A 21,303-nucleotide genomic window follows, 5' to 3' on the forward strand; every position below is an offset into this window, starting at 1 on the left:
GAGAGCTGTCTTACAGCAAGGTCAAGCTGTGAAAATATTCTAAATATTGTGTACACTTAAACTGATACTGATTTTTTTTTAGTTGGTTTAAAACTAATCAGTAAAAACAGAGTTTACTCAGCGCTGTTTGATTATATGGTCACGATGCGGCCGTTTTCTACCCCAAAATTATTGTAAATAAACAGTTATGATTGTGATGTGCTCTATATCATAGACTGTATTAATAATATAGGTTTATTGCAACCAGCTGAAAGGGAGCGTATCACCACCTGCCATGGCGTAGTGGACATATTTCCGTAAATAAATGCATTCTCCCCTGGTACTTTTATACTGGGACATGGACAGTAGTCCAATTAAATGGCCTAATCCAGCTTTAACTGCAGCTCCACCACACTGTGTATGTAAAGATACTGAGTATGAATCAGGAATTCAGTTTCTCTAATCTCTAATTTTCTCTACAACTGTCTTTTTCAGCTATCCCACCGTGCCCCTGGTGGCCCCCTCCCCCGTCCTCAGGGAAAGCTGGATTAGGCCATTTAATTGGACTACTGTCCATGTCCCAGTATAAAAGTACCAGGGGAGAATGCATTTATTTACGGAAATATGCACCCATCCCCCCTGTACTCCATCCGCTGCAGTAGAACGCCCCACCATCTCTGCCAAGCTGTCGGACATGTCAGGACCCGTGCCGAGCCGGGCCCGAGTGTACACTGAGGTCAACACTCACCGGCCAAGGGAGTACTGGGACTATGAGTCCCACGGTGGTTGAATGGGGGTAAATACATTGTTGACCCTTATAAAGCATGTGCAGCATGCTGATTGACAACTCTTCAACACATCTGATGTCTGGTTGTTTTTTTGTTTTTTTTACTTCCACAGAAACCAGGATGACTTCCAGTTGGTGCGTAAATTAGGGCGTGGCAAATACAGTGAAGTCTTTGAGGCAATCAACATCACCAATAATGAGAAAGTGGTGGTGAAGATACTCAAGGTAAAGCTACACAGAGACAGAGGCTCTCACTGAATGATTTAATGCTTTGTCCCATGTGCCAACCTCTGCCTTGTCCTTTCCCCTTTTAGCCTGTGAAGAAAAAGAAAATCAAGCGTGAGATCAAGATTTTGGAGAACCTACGTGGAGGTCCTAACATAATCTCTCTCATTGATATCGTCAAAGACCCTGTAGTAAGTATAGAATATTGATTTGCAAGAACACTTGACACTTTGGCCATGAGTACAGCAGAGGCCATGTTTGAAAAATGCTGTTTCCTGATGACATAATTTATTTTTTATGATAACAACTTATATGTTGGGGGTTCTGAAATTTCATTGCTGTACCAATAGCGTGGCGAGCCCACCCCCTGTGCAAGCTTATCGATTTTGCTTGCGAAGTATGTGTCTGTAAGTACTTAGCCAGCTATGGCTGTAAGGTAGATAAATGTATGTAAAGCCCAGTACAGAGCAAAGATTCGCAATGAGACAAAACTGGTTTCAAATCTTGTAGAGAAAAGTTGCAGCGACGTGAATTAGCAGGTCTTAGCTCAACTTAAGCCGGCTGATGGCGTCTCCAGCAACTCAGCTTGTCAAAACACTAGCGGCTGGTTTTAGAACGTAACGCACATCAACCAGCTTGTCTTAGAGACCGCTTGCTGGATCAGTAAACTGTCCGCAGAGAGCGTGTTTGCTTGCTGTGACATTTTCCGACAACATCCCCTTGTCCCTGCAGTGTCCATCTCATTTACATCCTTGCAGCCGTCGACAGGTTTGCTGGTCCCTGTCTTTATGCTATGTGTGTGTTGAATGGTGGGTTACTGCTGCTGCACACACATGGCTCAGGTCGTTTTATATTTTTGCCGTTTCATCACTAAAATACAAGTGTAGCAAGTTTCTCCCTGTCACTATCCTCATTCCTCTTTTAAGAAGCTACAAAAAATACTCAGCTACAAAATGTGCCTGAAAAGCTGGACATCAGAACAAGAGTACAGAGAGTTGTTGCTATAGAGACGGTACACCATCTTGTCTAGCATTAGTGTAATATTTATATCTTATTTATATAGTGCCTTTTACGAAACCCAAGGATGTGAACTGTAAATTGACATATTTTTAGAACGTTGCAGTCCAGTGCATTGCAAGCTTTTCTCAACTCGTCTCATTACCCATCTTTGGTCTGAACTGGGCTTAAGCAGTTATATAGCCTTATTTTCCAACGTCAGGGCTCTCTCCAAAAAATGGAGCCAGTGAATATAATATGATGCAGGCGTGCCATCATAATTACAAATCTATTTTAAATTAAGATTTCTGCTTTGGCTACAAAAAACCTTACAGTTGTCACCCATTTGCTTCCTGGTTATTAAGAGCAGCATGTCACACTGTTGGCAAGTTTAGCTAGTTTTTTCTCAGTTGGGTGATGCTCAAAAGCTTGGGATTCTTTCACAGTCAACAGGTCTCGGAAACTATGAAAGCAGTGGAAGTGAAGTCATCAACTAAAGTAGGAACTGAATTCCCTTTGTGCGTTTCATTAAACAAGACGAGACCAGTTAGATTAATTTCAGATTAAAAACGACTGCGGCGTTAGAAACGCAATTCACACTCAGTAAGACAAAAAGGGGGTCATCCTGTTCTTTCTGTTTAATGTTGAGTGATGTTTGAATGAGTGCATCAATGAAAAGGAGACTTGAAAACTCCAGATCACCTGTCTCCTAAGCATATTTCAGTTTTTAAAAGGTAACCGCAATGAAATAAACCAAAATAAAATTCTATTTGCTTGTTTTATGAGATAAAACAATTAGTTGGTCAAAGGAAAATTATTCAGCATTTTTTACAACTCAGTTGTCGTTTATAAATTAAAAATTTACTGCTATAGCTCCTCAAATATGTGGCTTCCCTGCTCTTTAAAAATAATTTTGATTGAAATATCTTGGATGGATTCAGACAAAACAAAACATTTAAAAAGTTCTCAATTTTTTAAAGGCCATTTTTTTCACTTTCTCCTGCCATTTATAATCTAAACCTTCAATATTTTCAATATTTTCATATAATTCTCGTTATTTGTAACCCTAGGTTTGCCTTCTTCCCCCAGTGTGAAAAAAGATATTTGGGAGAGCCCTGTGTTAGGAACAGCCCAAGCTCTTAAACAAACACTTGATTAACCACTTGAACGACCATAAATGATCATGCTCAAAACTAGTGATGTCAGCGATGTCGGTTAATTTTGCTTTCAAAAGACTGATACTCATTAACTTAATGTTTAGGGGAAGAAAACATTAAATACAAAATGGCCTTTAAGTCTGGAGCTCTATTGACTCAGCGGGGTTTTAATGCTGTATTTGAAATTTTAATGTTTTGTGATGAAAATGTCTCGACTTCTATTTTCTGTTGGCTTTGCTGTCAGACAGCCAGCTAGCCATGTTAACATGTGGAAACATCTCCAATGCCCAACCTTCAGTCTCCACTATGCCGCTCTGCATTGCACACCGCCTGTGTTGGCTGGGCGCTAAATATTGGTAAGCTACCAGCAACGCTGTGCAGGAACATGCGCTGCGGTGACTAAGCTGCTCTGCCTTGATTGCAAACCCCCCTTTAGCATCGTTAACTATGTTAGCACACTGGCTGTGTTGACACGGTTAACTTTGGTAACAGAGGCAACAGCAGTAAACAAGGGGGCTTTACAGCTCAAAACTGAGCTGCTTAGTCACTGGGTTGAGCCAGGGGGAGACCCAAGGGTGGGCACAGTGCTTCCATAGCAACGCTGTTGGGTTGGGACCGCGTTATCAGTGATAATACTCGCCGAATGAGCAGTGCTGCCAGCCAGCTAGCTACCACCAGACCAGAGTAGTGTGCAATGCAGTATGCTGAAGAGAAGCAAAATTAACCTATAGGCTGACATGTGTAACGGTCCGAAATATTCTCACCTGTTAACTTTTCATCACTGTAAATAATTAAAAACACATTTTGATTGTTGCTCAGACAAACAAAGCTGCTTTAAGACACCACCTGGTCTCTGGCAACTTAAGACTTTGTAGGCTGATTAATGGAATATAAAACAATAATAGATGAAAGTTGGATGATTAGTGGCAGTTCTAGTTCTCTCTAGCTGGTGGCTGCCTGGTTATTTCATACAGAGTTTGCATTAGTGCCATAGCTTACTACACTGTTGCTGTTTTAGTGAACTGAGCATAGTTGTAGATATTGTTGGTTGAGACCTGATCTTAAACACACAACTTTAATTTCTTTTTTGTTTTGTTTTTTCAGTCCCGGACGCCCGCCTTGGTCTTTGAGCATGTTAACAACACAGACTTCAAGGTAGGAACTAAACTTCTGCACTCTTTAAAACATTGTTGTGTACGATAATGGAAACCTCCTTTCTTGGCATACTCGTTGTTTTCCTGTACACGTGTGTGTATGTGATGGAGGAATATCAAAGTCCAGTGCTATGTCTTCGGTGCCAGAATGTAACCATCTTCTGGTTCTATCCTCAATCACTGGCACATTTCCAAAAGCTCATCTATGACCCATGAATGTGTGCTACCGTGGTATAAAAACGGATGGTTATCATACCTTGAGCATATGCTTGTCTACCTAGTTGAAAAAAGTGCAAGCAAATCTCAAGTTATTTTCAAACGGAAAACTTTTTAGATGTACTCCCATTAGTATAATGGCTTCAAGTTCAAATGCAGTAATAAAGTGTTTGTTCAACAAAAACAATCCCTTATGTTTCATGATTTTTTGGGTAATAGTAATTGATAATAATTGTGCAATACCATGACAAAGTGAAACCGCAATATTTTCTGATGTGCTTATCATATCTTGAGACTCTCATACCATTGCAACCCTACTATCAAGGTTCAAGGTTTCTTTATTTGTACCAAAGGTAAATTTGTTATGCAGACAGGAAATTCAGTGATCAAAAAACATCACAACATTAAAGATGTAAAACACATTAAAACCAATACATAAAAACGTATAATTTAGTGTTAAGATATTACGAAAGAATAAGGCCATTAAAAGAAGAATCCTAAGAGTATCATGACAAAGTGCCCTTATATACACATACATTCACCAGCTCACTCCTGCATCATCTTGTGCTTGCAAGCTTTGCAATCATGATAACATCAATTAATCCCAGGCTTTTACAAATTGACAAATTGAATTTTTTCAAAGCCTAACCAGCTGTCATATTGATTTATGGTTGTAAAAGGGAAACTGACTATTTTAAACAGACTCTGTGTCACTGCAGTGTAGGCAGTTTGTGCAGATGAAAGGTGTTTGGTGACTCACCATGCTCCCTGGAACTGCCTGCTCATGTGCTGGCGGGGGGTCACCAGGTTTTTCAGCATCCAGTGGATCAACGGGGAGCCCAAGGTGCTGACATACTGGAGGGAGTGTTGTTCATTTGCATTTCAAGTCACTGCCAGCATTGCAGTGACACAGAGCTGTTTGAAAATCAGCAGAATTAGCCATCGTACATTCTTTATGAGCCTTCATCTCAACCTGCAGCCATAATGATTTACAATAAATGTCAGGTCTGCTCCACAGAGTGGATGCTTTCTGTTGAGATGCTGAAGCATTGATGTGGTGCTATTGTGATCCCTTGTTCAGTTTTACAATAGACACACTTTACAGAGTGATCCCATTTGGAATGATCCCAAAACTTTGGACACTATGTTGTTTTTTTCTGGCCTGTCTCCTCTCTTTGCCCCTTGCTATTTTCTCTCTCTCCATTTTGCAGTCCTTTCACGTTCTCTCTTTTGAGGTGTTGTCTTCAAAGCACCTGTTTGTTGCACAAGCACTTTGTGCCACAGTAATAGTCATTTGTGTGAAACACAGTGTGCTGTACATAGTTTTATGGATTAAACAAAGTAACAGTGATTTTGTGTTGTCAAATTTATCGAGTTTTTACACTAATGACATTGTTTTGGTCACCAGCAACTGTACCAGACTCTGACAGACTATGACATCCGATTCTACATGTACGAGATCCTTAAGGTGAGTCCTCCATTCTTCAGCAGCCTCTCAGCTCATAATCTATAACCTCTAAATGTCCTGAGGTAGGTGACGCAGCAAGTCCTTAAACAAGACTATTTGTCTTTTTTTTTTTTTTTTTTTTTTGTACATGATTGGGTACTTGTACAGTCTGGGACTCATCAGCATTGTGTGTGTTGTCTAGTAGGCGGCATCTTATAATCTGTTTCTGTTTTGAAATTACTGTAAAGTAAAAAAAAACCTATGACCAATGGATGATACTCTTCTTTGCTCTTGTCTGTAGGCCCTGGACTACTGCCACAGCATGGGCATCATGCACAGAGATGTGAAGCCACATAACGTGATGATTGACCATGAACACCGCAAGGTGAGTCATTCAGTCAGTCGCTGCTTCCTCAGCCTTAGCCAGAAGACAATGATCATTGCTCTTGTTGTGTAGATTTTTGGATTGGCTCTTCTGTCCCTGCTATGTTCTTTTTTTCTTCCATTGTCCACTTACACTCAGCAGTGTGTGAGAAATAAGTAAATATCAATTTACTTTGCTGTGTTAAACACTAATACATGCACTGCACATCCATGTCTGTTTGTATTTGCTAACTGTTTCATTTCTTTGTCCGTAGTTGCGCCTTATTGACTGGGGTCTGGCTGAGTTTTACCACCCAGGACAGGAGTACAACGTCAGAGTCGCCTCCCGCTACTTTAAAGGACCCGAACTCCTGGTGGACTATCAGGTACAGTTATGGACTAGTATACTTTAGGTAGAGTTGGCGTGTCAAGTATGAGACGGTAGTAAAGCGTGGAACACACTGCGTGAGCAGCGCTGGTGTGTCTTAGCTGCATGCCAGGCACTGCATATCTAGAGAAACGATGGCTTAACAATTTTAATTCCTGCATGCTGCACGCAGTTGTCAGCAGACATAGACATTGAAAATGGTGTTTTGATAATTATGTTGACTCTCTAGACCACCTTTTATCACGGTTTCATTGTCTTTTTCTGTCACAGAGATTAGGAAATACAAATATAAATTTTACTCAAAATTTTTTGCTTCAGTTGCAAAATAAAAGTCCTCCGTCAACAGAATCCCATTGGTTTTTGACTCAATGCATTTTATTGTGAAACATTTGTTGGACCGTGTTGTTGACAGCTTGCACAACTTCATAAATGAGCATAATATGTACTTATAAATGTGGAATGTAGTACTGTAGCAGCAGGCAGCCCTGCAGAAGCATCACAGCAACAACACTGCCAATCATGACTATCTCTGTCTGTCATACGCACAATCCAACACTGCTGGTCAGGTTTCAGGGTTTCCGACAGGAGAAGGGGTTTGCATATTGTGTGCCTCAAAGCCAATGGCCATTTATTAGCATTTCTGTTTGAATCTGAAAAGGTATCCATAACGGATCATTTACAGACATCATTAAAACGATTATGATGATGATTTTTTTTTTTATTTGTGAATAGATTTGATGTTACTTCATGAGTGGTGTTCTGGTAGAAAACTTACAAACTGAACGCAGCATTGGAAACATTTTTAACAATATTTGTGACAGTCTTGGTTTTCTTCCCATGCACCTGATGACTCAGCTTTATGAGTTGATTTAAGATTCCATGATCAGATTATTTATGATTATATTGCAGCTATGATAAATCTGTGTCAGCGTACCACAGACAGCTCTGTGTTGTGGAAACAGTGGATTAAATGAATTTTGGGGATATGATGCAGCTCATCTGCTGAACCTTGAATATTATCAAACCACACTACACCAAGTGTCCCTGCTGCAGGTTCAAACAAGGTTACATGCCTGTTTCTGATTGCCATAAGAGAAATGCATTGTTTCTGCATTTTTCTCTTCTTCATGATTCATCAGTGCTCATCAAACCCTTTGACACCTATGCTGTGTGTGTTTCAGATGTATGACTATAGTCTGGATATGTGGAGCTTGGGCTGTATGTTGGCGAGCATGATCTTCAGGAAGGAGCCCTTCTTCCATGGCCATGACAACTATGACCAGGTAAACATAGAGCAAGGTTGGCTGCTGTGGCAAAAGTCCTAATACTATTTTCTTTTATAGGTTCATAGTTGTAAATGCCGCACACATCTCTCTTTTGGGAAAGGCTATTGGCTGAAAAGTTTATTAAATATTATTATAGCAATATTGTATTTATTTTATTATATAACAGTAGCTGCTATTATGTTACTTTATTGATGCAGTTGATTCAATAATTTTGTATTTTAGTAGTAAACATTAGTTTAAAGGACATTAAAAAATATATATATAGTGTGTGTGTATATGTATATGTGTGTGTGTGTGTGTGTATATGTATATGTGTGTGTATATGTATATATGTGTGTGTGTATTGCGATAAAGCCTTAAAATATTGCAATATTATTTTAAATCTGGATTGCCGAGCCCTAATTTTTGGCAAGCAATGTCTTTTTCCTGATTTCTGTGGTTGTTTTTCATGGTCTTGACATGTCTGGGTTCATGTAGATTTGGGTCTGAAAGTTCTTTTGCACAGAGCTGACAAATAGTTTGTTGTTTGTTTTTGCTCCTGTAGTTGGTGAGAATAGCCAAGGTTCTGGGTACTGAGGACCTCTACGACTACATTGACAAGTACAATATTGAACTGGAACCTCGCTTCAACGACATTCTGGGAAGGTGAGAGCTCTTACTGCTGTGACATGATGGTGATGGTGATGGTGATGGTGATGGTGATGATAATGATGATGGTGATGATGATGGTGGTGGTGGTGGTGTCTGTAACTATTCTCAGTGCTGATGTTGGGGAAAAAGAACTACGTATTATCAACAGTGAACCCAAAACGGATCCAAATTACAGTATTTCAGAAAAAACTGCTGGAGGTCATCACCTCTGTACGCTTATATCATTTATTGTATATATATATCAAAAATAGCTAAAACTTTGTTGTAAAACTGTGTTTCAGCTTGGGCCAAAGCCACGCAGCAGCAGTTAACATCCAACACTGAGTCGTTTGATCTCACACTGAGACAGACACGTCCAGACTGTGTTGGTAAACCTGTAGATTTCTGTTTGGTAATGTTAGCCGTGTGATGCTAACAGTTAGCCCTGTCACTCTGTGCGTGACTTTTCCCAGGACTAGCAGTAGTCTCATGATGAACACAGAGAGAGAGGCGCTGCATGAATCAGTACTGTGTGTGTGGCCCTGCAGTGAAATGAGATTTTACTACCTAAAAGCAGTAAAAAAATGCAAGGTCACGCAGAATTCACCAGGATAGGCTGAATTCACGTTAACTGCTGCGGTCGCAAAATCCTGGAGAACTGATTATGTTTTGGGCTGTCCGTTTGTCTGTCTGTACATATTTATGTCCTAACCATGATATCACAAAAAGTTCTTTAGGGATTTTTTGGAAAAAACGTTCACTTAGACTCAACAAAGAACTAATTTGTCTGCTCATTCCATGAATGCGCTATCTCAGGAACACCTGGAGGGAATTTCTTCAACTTTGGTTTAGTGTTCAGTTGGACTGAAGGATAAACTGGTGACCAAGGTCTCTTTGACCTCACAAAACAAAGATTTGTTCTTCACAATATCACACAAATGTCTATGGGACAAAATAGTCATTTTAAATGTGTCTTTTGCCCTCAGGCATTCCCGTAAGCGATGGGAGCGGTTTGTCCACAGTGAGAACCAGCACCTGGTCAGCCCAGAGGCTTTGGATTTCCTGGACAAGCTACTGCGCTACGACCACCAGGCCCGGCTGACTGCCCGCGAGGCCATGGATCATCCTTACTTCTGTAAGCCCTCGTAAACAGCTGGTGTTTTTTTAATCCACAAGAATGAAATCACAATCTGTAATAGCAATGACAGAATAAGTCATTTCCTTTCTTTTGTTGCTCCTGCAGTCCCCATCGTGAAAGATCAGTCTCGTGTGGCCGGATCAGCCAACCTGCCCAGTGGGAACACAGCTGTTAGCACAGCCAGCATGATCACTGGTGAGAATACATGCACACGCCGTAGAATTATCTTACTGCCTTACTGATGAAGCGTCACTCCATAATGTGTCTCTGTTGGTGCAAACTCCACAAGTGATCAGACAGGTTTTGGATGTTTCCACTGTTTAATCAGACGATCTAAACCACTGAGTTGGAAGTGAGAACAAAGGCTGACATTTAAGTTAAGTAATAATGTCCTTTCAATCCTGCAGAGCTGCTTCCTGGATCAACTTCATCAACTTCATCACATCACACACAATGTGATGTGTGAAACTGCAAGAAAATTAGTAGATTTGGGAAATAATTTTAAAGAAGCTAGAGAAAACTGTTTAGGGAAATAGAGAAAAGCTAGGGGAAAACTATATTTCTAATTATTATATTATATATTTAAAATATTGTTAGAGTATTTACATGGCCATACATCATTTACATGTTGGTTTTTTGACATTCTTTTTTTTTTTTAAATAATGTTCAGTTAATTTTGTTGTGCCTTTTAATATCTTTTGTTTAATTTCTTTTTTTTGGTTGCTCCTTGCCTTCTTCCCATGTTTTTGGCAGAAATCAGGCCAAATTCCTCAGGTTTCAAAGGGTTAAGAAAGTTTGCTTTTGATCCAGGTGATCTCCTGGTAAACTGTCACATTACCCCTCAGGAATGTGCACACTCAATTTGAGGGCCAGGGGTGGGCAAAATACTGAATTGAAACAATGTTGTTTCCGCAGTGGTTTTTAGGCTTATGGTAGGAGCTGAGCTGCAAATTCCAAGATTCAACAAAAATACACAACCTTGCCAAAAAGTGTGCCATATGCTTCAACACTGCCAAAAGGATAAAAAAAAAATGAAGAATGCAACGCGCATAAAGTGCGCCAAACACTTCCTAAGTGTTACATGAGGTCGTTTGGATGGGCAGTGTCTGTTGTGTTCAGTGGTTTATGACCCGCCCCGTTTGACCCCCCCGTGCATGTCTGTGTGCTGACTCGGACTTCTGGATCAGTTTTCTCAGTGTATTTTGTGCTTCTCCTCCTCTCAGGTATCTCTGCCTTGCCAGCCTCCACTGCCCTGGGCCCTCTCACTGGCTCGCCGGTCCTGTCTGCTGCCACCAACGTCCTGAGCGCCCCGGTGCCCGCTGCTGCTGGTGCCCCGCAGTGACACCCCACCCAAATCCACACTCACTCCCCCTCCCCGCCCCATCTCTCCCCAGGTTCTCCCTCCCCACCTCCACCACCTCCCAGCCAGGGGGGAGAGAGAAACCAGACAGGTGCCACTCTGCCAGCCCTCACCACATCCAACATAACAGTGTGACCGCGCCTCACCCTCCTCCCAGCTGAAAGGCGCCGCCATCTAAGAAAAGAGCGGCGTTTTTCCGGTCCTCCTCCTCCTCCTTGAATGAACTGGTTAACCTGACATCTGAAATGAATGTTCTGTGTAACTGAAATATACAGGTATTCCTTTCATTTTCCCACAAGCCGTAGTGAATACAAAGGAATGTGTGTGTGTGTGTCTGTGTGTGTGTCTGTGTGTGTGTCTGTGTGTGTGCCTGTGTGTCTGTGTCTGTGTGTCTGTGTGTGGTGAGTCTGAGAGCGAGTGTCATCCAGGGCTGATTCGGGGTCCCAGCACCCTCCCCCCAACTGTGTGTGTGTGATCAGTTTGTGAAGGCAGTGGTCAGTGAGACAATAACATCAGCAGAAGGCAAAAGAAGGAGATGTTGGCTATCAGGACCAAAAGGAGCACATCCTGTATAGTTTACTACCGCAGCATCGTCAAAAAACAAGACCCGATGACACTTAACTAACCTCCCCAGACGAGTCGAAACACCCTCCAGATCACAGCATTTTGGAAGTGTGTGGTGCTGTTCAGTGCTCCAGGTGTATGTGAACACAATGACACTTCAACACTTTCTCTGCCTGAGTAGTTTTTGTCTTGCCTTTCTTACCAAACCGGATCACCAGTCTTCTTTTGATATGCGACTTTCCGTCACGTCATCCATCATGATTTGTTTTGTATGGAAATGTTCTGGACTGCTGGATAAAGGTTCATCACCATCAAGGGGTCTGATCGACTCGAGTCTTTCACTCCAATCTCCTAAGAAGCCAGGTAAGGTACATTCAGGTTCTCAAAAAGAAATGGTTTCTCCATTGTGCTGCTTTCCAGTTCCTTGAATTACTTCAAGTGGCTTTTCTTGAATTACTTCAAGACATAACCAAAGTTTACTCAGTTGGTTGGAAGAAGAGACTGACCAAACCTAGTTTTGTTTAGTGGGAGTTCCTCATGGAGATACTGTATTGCAGGTTGACAATGTGGGTTCTAGTAAAAAGCGACGACACCGTGATAGAATAATCCTCTGCAGGTGACTGAAGTGCTGTTAGTGTTGGAGGAAAGCTCCGTGACGAGTGAGACGGCGCGCTGGCTTTCACCAACATGTGGAGGGAAATACTGGAGCTGACTTGTCAGATAGCACTTGAAGGGTAGAGTTTCCCCCCAGTGTTATAGTGCCAGAGTTTGAAAGTGTAAGTTTTAGACCCTGCTGTACATACGCATCTTTTTCTTTCTTTTTTTTTTCATTTCAAAACCTGAAAAATGCAAATAAATCAGAACATGTATACATTGACCTGAGAACGGAGCAGTTTGAGTCCCTACATCACTGTATATATTTTTATGTCCTTATGTAGAAGACTAGTATTTGAAAATATTTGTGTAAATAAACACGTGTTTTATTTATCAGGTACATCTGACTGATTTATGTCTGTCATGTTCACACAGACCACTCCTCTTACACAAATCGCACTGCTACAGGATTAAAAAGTGCAAATGATACATTTTAACCCTTTGAAACTTGGATCAATATCTTTTCTTGTGTTGTCTTTAGATGCCTTTAAAACATTTTTTAAATTGGTTCCATTTCTTTCTTTTTTAAAAAAGGGGGGGGGATTGGGGGAGTCAGTGAAGTGGACAAGAAATATCTTGCAAATTTCAAATTGAAAAAAAAAGATTTATAAAATTATTTTGAAAAAGCTAGGGGGAAATGTAGAGAAAAGTAATTGAGGTTATTATTTTCACACAAAAAAATTACACTATTGTGATTTTTAAGCACCTTTTTAAGCTCATTTCCATTTTTTTCTATTTCCTTTTTTTTCATTTACAGATCTTTACAGAGAATTCATTTTTTTCCTTTTGTATTGTTTCCTTATTTCTTGCTAGTTTTCAGTTCTTAAATTGCCCATTTCATTTATTCCCATGAAAGAAATCAAGTGAATTTTACCAGGTTTCAAAGGGTTAAAGGAGCAGTGTGTACAATTTAGGCGATATAGCAGCGTTTTGTGGTAAAGATTCCAGATCACAACCAGGGGATTTAAATGGGTAAAAACAGTGAATAAAGCAGTTTTGAGTCAGAAAATTAAGCTTTTCGGATGCTTTTCCCACAAAGGGGCAACTAACTACAGCAGCTGATGCGAAAATTCAAATGTCCCTATCTAGGGCCAGTGTCTGGTTTGTCCAGTAGGTGAGGGCCGCTCGCTGTGGAGATATAAACAGCTCCTTCAAAACAGTTCTTCAGGTGATAACACTAAAGAAAACATGTCTTTTATGTTAAATTCCACTTCTGCATATATATCACCCTAAAGCCTACACGCTGGACCTTTAATGCCTTGTTTCAAAGGATAAGTTCAGAGTTTCAAAGGGTTAAGTGTTTAACCCTTTGACACCTGGATTGGCCTCACTTCCCTTGTGCTGCATTCAGACTCCTTTCTCAAAAAATGAAACCTATTGAAACAAATTGGTTTGATTTCTCTCAAAAAAGGCGATGAGAAAGAAATGTTCCACAATTTGCAGGAAATCAGTGGACTGCTTTATAACTGTTGAAATAGTGCATTTTAGATGTGGTCTCTCTCAAGGCTTAGAGATTATTTTAATCTTTTTTTTTTCTCGATTTTATTTGTAGTTTTGCACGTCAACAATTTATTTCTTCACGTTTATTGCAGAGGGGACACAAACCAGAGTGCTGAAATGATCCGACAGGTGGGAAGCTACTCCACAGCTAAATGTGTAATATGAGTTACTTGTAAGCAAAAGTTTGAATGAACACACCCAAAATGTTTGCTTTGTAAAACATGTAATGTTGAACAGGAAGGTCTATGTCTTAGAAACACAACACACTATCACATAAAAAACATATTTTGTTAGCATGTCTTACAAAGACACATATATTTCCAATATCCAGTGCAACAGAGAAAAGCCTTCTGTCAGGCTGAAACTACCCAGGTTTCTTGCCAGTGCCTGTGAGTATGCTACATAGACTAGACTGTACATAAAGATGGACAACTTGACAGCTCCCCCAAAGTGAGGTTTTTCAATCTGGATCACCCCCTGGTGTCTAACTGCAGTATAGGTCTTAAAGCTCGCTCCTCCATGTTAAGCCAAATTAAAAACTCAAAGTGCACACCAAAAAAAATGTTCCCAAATATGTTGTCTGTCTCTGAAGGTAGATCACATCACCCTGATGTTTGTTTTTATGATGAGTTTGGTTTTAATGAGTTATTAAATTATACAAAAAGGGGGCTCTTCTGTTAAGATCGACAGCTGTGACAGCCAATCTGTGCTTTTGCATTCAGTGGCGCTGCTCATAATTGGTCAGACGGGTGTTTTAGCGGGAACTCCCCCACCACAGATATTACTGATATCAAGATGGCAAGACCCATATTTTGTATATTTTAACCTCACTTCAGCATAGCGGGGGCGTCCATCTTTATAACCGGTCTATGGTACGCTAACATACTGAATCAGTCGGAGTTAAGTTGACAGCGCACTCTCTGGTACTGTGGGGAAGAGTTCCTCCACCTGATGTTGCAGCAGCTCTCCTCCCTGTGATAAAACCTGCAAAACAAGGCCAAAGACGCACACATCAGTGCCTCAGAGTGCCATCTGACATGATTATGTCTGTCTCATCAAACAGTAGAGATCCTACATGTTTAAACGCAGCTCCCTGTCGATCTCCTCCAGAGTCTTCCCTTTGGTCTCCGGCAGCATGAAGAAGAAGAAAAGTCCAGCTGCCACAGCGGTCAGCCCATACAGCAGAAACATCCCAGACAGGCCGATCACATCTGTGGATTCAGAACATAGTTCGCTCTCTGCTGGCTGCCATTTCAACTGTAACTAAGTCATGAAAAACATGCCAGGAAATATGACTGAGTCATTCTGTGAGTTTGAAGAACAGAAATGAACCCTTAGGGACTGCAGGGTGCATTTAACGGGCCGTCCCTTCAGTAATAATACATCCTGACCTGAGGGGCGACAGTGAGTCACTGCAGCCTCTAGTGAGCTGCAGGAGAGGATGAAGAAGCTGAACCGGCTGGAGCATAGTCAGTGGATACAGCATAGAGGTTACAGTCTCAGTGATTTAGTGTGTAAGAAACACAGCAATAACAAAAGCTCCAGGAATACAAGCATTCTCCCCATCACAAGAAGCAACATTCAAAGAAAACAAGGGATGTAAGAAGAAGCAGAACTAGAGTGAATATTGGTGCGGCTTTCCAACACTGGAGACAGCTCTTGGAGAGTAAAAAAGATGCGGTTTGATGCTGAACTCACATCATTTCTTCTAGTAAGTAACATCCTACCTAACAATTTTTGACTAAAAATGTTCTGACAATAGTATAATGCAATGTTTTAGTAATGTTTTCAGCAGCAAGTTTTCACTTAGTTCCCAGAATTGTTTTCTTACAGTTACAGTAACATTTTCTATAAACATCAACAAAATGTTAAGAATGTTTATTTTGTTGTTGTTGTCACATTACAGGAACGATATTTATTAAAGTTCTGTAATCTCAAGCTTCAACAATATGTTTTGAATGTCTGTCTTTGTTGTCTTAGAAAATGTTCTTCCTATGTTTTCATGAAACAATGTGGTAACGTTTTATAAAAAAGAACATTCTATGATCTGTCACCTCTCAACATCACCAAAACATCCTCAGAATGTTGCAGTTATAACGTTACGTCTTAGTCAGCCTTTAACCTTATTAAGAGATTATTTGAAATGAGAAACATCCTTAAAACATTCTTTGAACATTAGATTAGATCTATTGTTGGCTGTTTACCAAAACATATTTTTGTGTAACTGATGACAAGGCTTACTGTTGGCCATAAACTATTCAAATGGCGTAATGTCACTGTTTTCTTGTTACTGTGGCGTTGCTAAAAAAAGTGTACTAATACTCACCGACAAAATTCAGGAAAGTGAAGGTGCACAACAGGTGGGCAGCCCAGTTGAAGCAGTTAGTGAATGCGAATGCCCTTCCTCTGATAGCAGCTGGAAATATTTCACTGAGGAGAAGCCAGGTCACTGGTCAAAGAGAAAAAAAACAAAACTGCTTAATTTCAGTCTTGCCCGGTGTTGCTCTAAATCAGAGTCCTGCATCAGGCTGTCTTACTGTCTTATTTGAACATGGTTATTTTAGGATTTGTGGTTTCAGGTTGGGTTCCAGAACTAATAGGACATATGTGTATGTGATGGGGCAGTTGCAGTATTTAGGCTTTTATCATGCATTGTTTATTTTCCTACAAAAAGTAATGCACCATAATTCGGACACATCCCACATAATGATAAGCCAGCAATTTGTACATAACCAAGGTGTTTTGGAAGGCTGGAATTGTATGAACAATGCTGATTGGGGTAAAGAAGGATGTGGTCCATAAGGAGGCAGGTTGGGGTGGTGGATGGGTCGCAAAATACAGGACTTTCCCCAGGAGACTGGTGAACTTTGAGTGAACCTTGACTCATTGTTAGGTACATCCTCACCATGTTTCAGTGCCTAAACCCATCCACTGCAACTTAACCTGCCAAACCAACACATTCTCATCCCAAGTCCTCACATGTTGCTGCTATGCAGTGGACTTCCACATCTATATATTTCGCTCTAGATATCCTTCTGTGTCTGCTGTGATGCTGCTACCGGGATTTCCACAAATACACATGGTGGGATGACATGGCTAGTAGTTATGTTTAGACACCACAAGCACATGACAACCAACGTCAACAAACACACATGCTGGTTGGTTAGGACTAGGCAACTAAGTCATGGATGGTTAAGACTAGGGGAAGGAGACACATGGTAAGTCGTAGAAAAAACCCCATCACATTTAGACGGGAAGCAAACACCAGACTCCCACATGAAAGTCCAGGGTTTGTTGGACTCATCCACTGCCCCTGCCACCCGCCCTGTAGGCACTTTCGCGCTCCTTATATTACGATGTAATATGATGCAGTGTTTTAATTTGGTGCTGTCATGCCATGTTTCATGCGGACATAACAGGTGCCATTTGAACGCATTCTTAAGTGTAGCACATGCTGTCCAGCTACCTGCCAGCGTATAAGAACACAGTAACCAGTTCTTTTTGCCCAAGTTCTTATCTGACACGATCCAGCAGCTTTCATGTGCACACGGATGGTACTGTCAAAGCCGCCCTATTTTATGAGGTTGGAATGAGAACATGCTGGCCAAACCTAGCTTCCATAACTTTACGTTAATTATGTGACATAACATTAATCACATAACACCATCTGTGGGGCGTTTGTAAAATATCAAAAGGACCATTGTATGATGTTGGGGTATCACACATTGCGGTGCTGGTTCAGGGAGCGGGTCTTGAAAATCATACCAGTGCAGGACTCTGCTCTAAAAGCACAATATAGAATAAAAACAGTTATATCTAAATTTAAAAAGACACTTCTGAAGGAATATACAAACTTGGTCCGAATCCAACGGAGTATGCACTGATAACCGCCATCATACACACGAGAATGATCCAGTTCACAACAGTGCTATGGACGTTAGGAAAAGATGCCAGAGGAGGGTCTGATGGTTTCCGTTTCACTTGATCAAGTGCCACATGTTCATCTTGTGTATAGGTATTAAGGAGTATTTGGCTCTCATTTAAAGGCATGCCAAAAACTGTCTGATTACCGACAGTCAAATGAGGTAGATCTGTTTTGTTAAAGTCCTCAGAAATACAGGTCCGCTTAGCATTCATCAATGAATGTCCACTGAGGAGTCCGATGATTATCAGAGACAGCGCCATCACAGAGCATCCACTAATGAGCAGCGGCCTCCTGCCCACCCTGTCTGAAAACACCATAGAGGTCAGAGTGACGATCACTTTCACTAAACCCAGACCCACAGATGCCAGCACTGCCGAGGCATCGCTCTGAAACCCCACCGAGTGGAAGATGGTGGAGGCGTAGAGGAGAACATTCGGCTGGCCTGTGAACTGCTGAAAGAGTACCAGTCCCAGGCCAATGACAGTGCGAGTCCTCATGTTGTCTTTGCGCTGGAAAAGGTACATGCTGTTGAACTGTACCGACTTGCTTTCCATGCCGAATTTTGAGTCTTCTGCTTCTTGGTTTCCGATGGTGCTCATGAGGTCTTTTTGGCTTGAAGATTCCTGAATGCTGGATGGAAGGAACCAGATAGAGACCAGCTGAACCATAGTCGGTACTATGGCTAATCCAAACATCCACTTCCACCCTCTTTTAGAGTCAGACAGGATGTAGTTCATGGCATAAGCTGCCAGGATGCCCACAGTGATCCCACCTTCATACAGTGTCACCAAGAAGCCCCTTCGGTCCGGAGTAACCATCTCGGACACAAAGATGCAGCAGGACATGGAGGATATACACATGGCAAACCCTATGGTCATCCTGCCCACCACCAGAGCAGTGTAGGAGGTGATGAGCAGGACCAGGCTGCCGGTCAGGATCAACACGTTGCTGAGGAGGATGGAGTTCCTGCGGCCCCGATGGTCGATCAAGCAGCCGCCCACGATGGAGGCCAGAAGAGCTCCTATCAATAAAGAGCTTACCAGAGCCTCCTGCTGAATACATGACAGTCTAAACTCTGCCTTAAGCTGCAGCAAAGCACCCGAGATGATTCCCAACTCATACCCAAAGACCAGGCCGCCCAGAGTGGACACCACGCTGGCCAACAGGAGGGTGGAGCTACCTAGGAGGAAGGACAACATTCAGATGGTTTACTTTCTGACAATAGCACTCTTAGCAAAAGACACTTAGACAACAACAAAGAAAGGCTACCAAAAATGATTTTGTGAATTTTATGTTAAAATTGCAATCTTGTAGATTTAAATCCTTGTTGATTTGGCAATGCCTGTAGTCACTGGTGGTTTAAGCCTCTAAAACCTGGATCACCATCACTTTTCTTGTATTGCATTTGGATGTCTTTCACAAGATTTTAATACTTTGGACCCTGAGCAAATTGGATTCATTTCATGCATGGAGGGAACAAAAAATAGAAGTCACTGTTTACCAGATTAAATGCTTTTAATATGACACTGCAACAGAGGGAAATGTTCGCTTTGCATTAGCAATAATTTAATATGACATTTTTTTTCTGGAAATGTTGGCCCCATTTGCAATACTCTAATCAGTGGGCCATAGGCTCAATCACGTTTGTGGACAAATAATGACTTAACAAACATTTATTTCAACAATCATTTCTTTAATGTTTTACCTTGATGGGGTTTTCATCAGATCATCTGTGTATAATTATTTGCTGATCACTGAATCCATCAAGGCCACAGACAGGCCAGAACTGCCTTAAGGTGCAGTACCACTAAAGGCCACTAGATGTTGACTCCAAAAAATCAACAGCTCCATTAATATCCATTCAAAGTTAAAGATATTTTTTAAAGGTGATTTTTTTCTATAAGACAGAGGATTTTACTGCTAATCAGATACAGATTCTCTGTGTTTCCTGTGAATGCATCCAATCTTTGAATGGTTTACTGCGTATTTGTTCCAACTGAATGATACACAGTCATCACTCCGCCTGCTGTGCAGCTGCTCTCACATGAACCTGCAAGTCTCTCATGTTCACTATTGACTGAAATGCAAATGAGGCTGACTGAAATCCAAATGAAAGCAGCTGAATCTAAATACTGATTAAAGCTGACCGTCCTCCATTCACATGAGGAGAAATGAAGCTTTGAACAGTTCCTTACTGACTTCAGAATTTATTTGCACTCATTTTTAATTATTTTATGAGTTTTAATGAACCTTCATGTTCTAAATGTATTTTCAGCACATCAGCAGCTGCGACATTAAATCATCTGCATTAACTTCAAACAGGTCCAAGTAGTCAGCTTTGCAGGGAAACCTTATGCACTGCATGTATTTATTACTTATCTTGCTTGACTTTACATTAAAATAACTCAAACTGCTTGACAACCAAAATTCACTCATTTACTAATAACTCACCCATTGCTTCTGTCCTGTTATATTCACATCTCGGTCAGGCTGTGCACGTCTGGATTCACTTTTTTGAAAGACATCCTCTGTGTGGTACAATCAAAGCATAAGAAAATAATAATACAGACAGTCTCCAGTTCCTGCCGTGCTCTCCTGGTCTGACGTCCACTGGGAGTCTTATGTCCTGCTCATATAAAAGACGAGCGGGCCAACAAGAGCCTGTTGCAGCCCCGTCACCATGACAACCCTCTTGTTGATTGCTATTATTTCATTAGGGAGTCCACTCAAGATGGGTTCAACAAAATACACACTGCGTAGCAATCTGTCAGTTTGTTGTTTAGTCTCATTAAAACCTAATACTCCATCAGCTGATAACGATGAAGAATGAAAATTTAAGACTTCTTTTAAATCACTTCTTAAAACCCAGTTTGTTTTATGTCATTTTGTCTTTTTATTTTATTATTATTTTTATTTATTTTATTTTGATCAATTTTACCTTTTTAATTTATGTTTTATCTATTTTGATTCCTTTTATTGTTTCTGTTGTTTTTGGTCTATTTCTTTGAGTTATATTAAACTGACATTATGCGTCCTGCATGTTGCATTATATGTCCTCTGGTTTTAATTTGATCCAAACTCTAGATCCTTCTCACTTGTGGTCAATGGGACTGTTTGGCTTTCTGTTGATACCATCTATGTATCCCATTTCTGCTTTGAGATGTTTGACAACACACTTTGTAAACTCTGTAAAGGAACTTCATAAATAAAGTTGGGTTTTTTTATTATTTGAGTGTTCCTCTGAAACCACAACTTGAGGAATCAACACCAGTGAGATGAAAAGCACCAACTCAAAAAACTCAAACGTTCCAGGAACAGTTGTTCCACAAAAATGAAGCGGGAGAGATGGACGACAGGGGACATGCCTCATTTGTATTTATTAGTTCAGTTCTGACTAAATTTATCAGGGTTTTGGCCCAATTTTCTATATTTAGAATTTAAAGCTGTACATGGATGCACACACAAAATCTCCAATCAGTTGTCACTGTAGAGGTTCCTGTTGGGGATGCACGATAATATCACCTCATTGGTATT

The 21,303-nt window shown here is 40.9% G+C and overlaps 2 protein-coding genes and 1 non-coding gene across 3 annotated transcripts; 2 read left to right on the top strand and 1 right to left on the bottom strand.

The window, feature by feature from the left end:
- The first annotated feature begins 618 nt into the window (after positions 1-618).
- Positions 619-12,684, top strand: LOC121952001 (casein kinase II subunit alpha-like). The gene is given in 13 exon segments (XM_042498507.1): positions 619-760; positions 762-775; positions 880-991; positions 1,081-1,182; positions 4,249-4,299; positions 5,923-5,982; positions 6,263-6,346; positions 6,600-6,710; positions 7,894-7,995; positions 8,543-8,643; positions 9,615-9,763; positions 9,872-9,961; positions 10,990-12,684. Coding segments are annotated over 13 exon segments (1,182 nt in total). The 5' UTR covers positions 619-673; the 3' UTR covers positions 11,109-12,684.
- On the top strand, positions 4,354-4,489 carry LOC121961597. The gene has a single exon (XR_006107060.1). It is a non-coding gene; the product is annotated as a small nucleolar RNA SNORA57 (small nucleolar RNA).
- A 1,366-nt stretch (positions 12,685-14,050) lies between the features above and the next one.
- Positions 14,051-18,968, bottom strand: slc2a10 (solute carrier family 2 member 10). The gene is made up of 4 exons (XM_042497395.1): positions 17,699-18,968; positions 16,171-16,293; positions 14,920-15,055; positions 14,051-14,828 (listed from the first exon to the last, which is right to left on the bottom strand). The coding sequence occupies exons 1-4, from the start codon at positions 18,966-18,968 to the stop codon at positions 14,735-14,737; spliced, it is 1,623 nt and encodes a 540-aa protein (XP_042353329.1). The 3' UTR covers positions 14,051-14,734.
- Between the last annotated feature and the right edge of the window lie 2,335 nt (positions 18,969-21,303).

Source organism: Plectropomus leopardus, chromosome 2 (assembly GCF_008729295.1).
Source record: "Plectropomus leopardus isolate mb chromosome 2, YSFRI_Pleo_2.0, whole genome shotgun sequence".
NCBI classification, from domain to species: Eukaryota; Metazoa; Chordata; class Actinopteri; order Perciformes; family Serranidae; genus Plectropomus; species Plectropomus leopardus.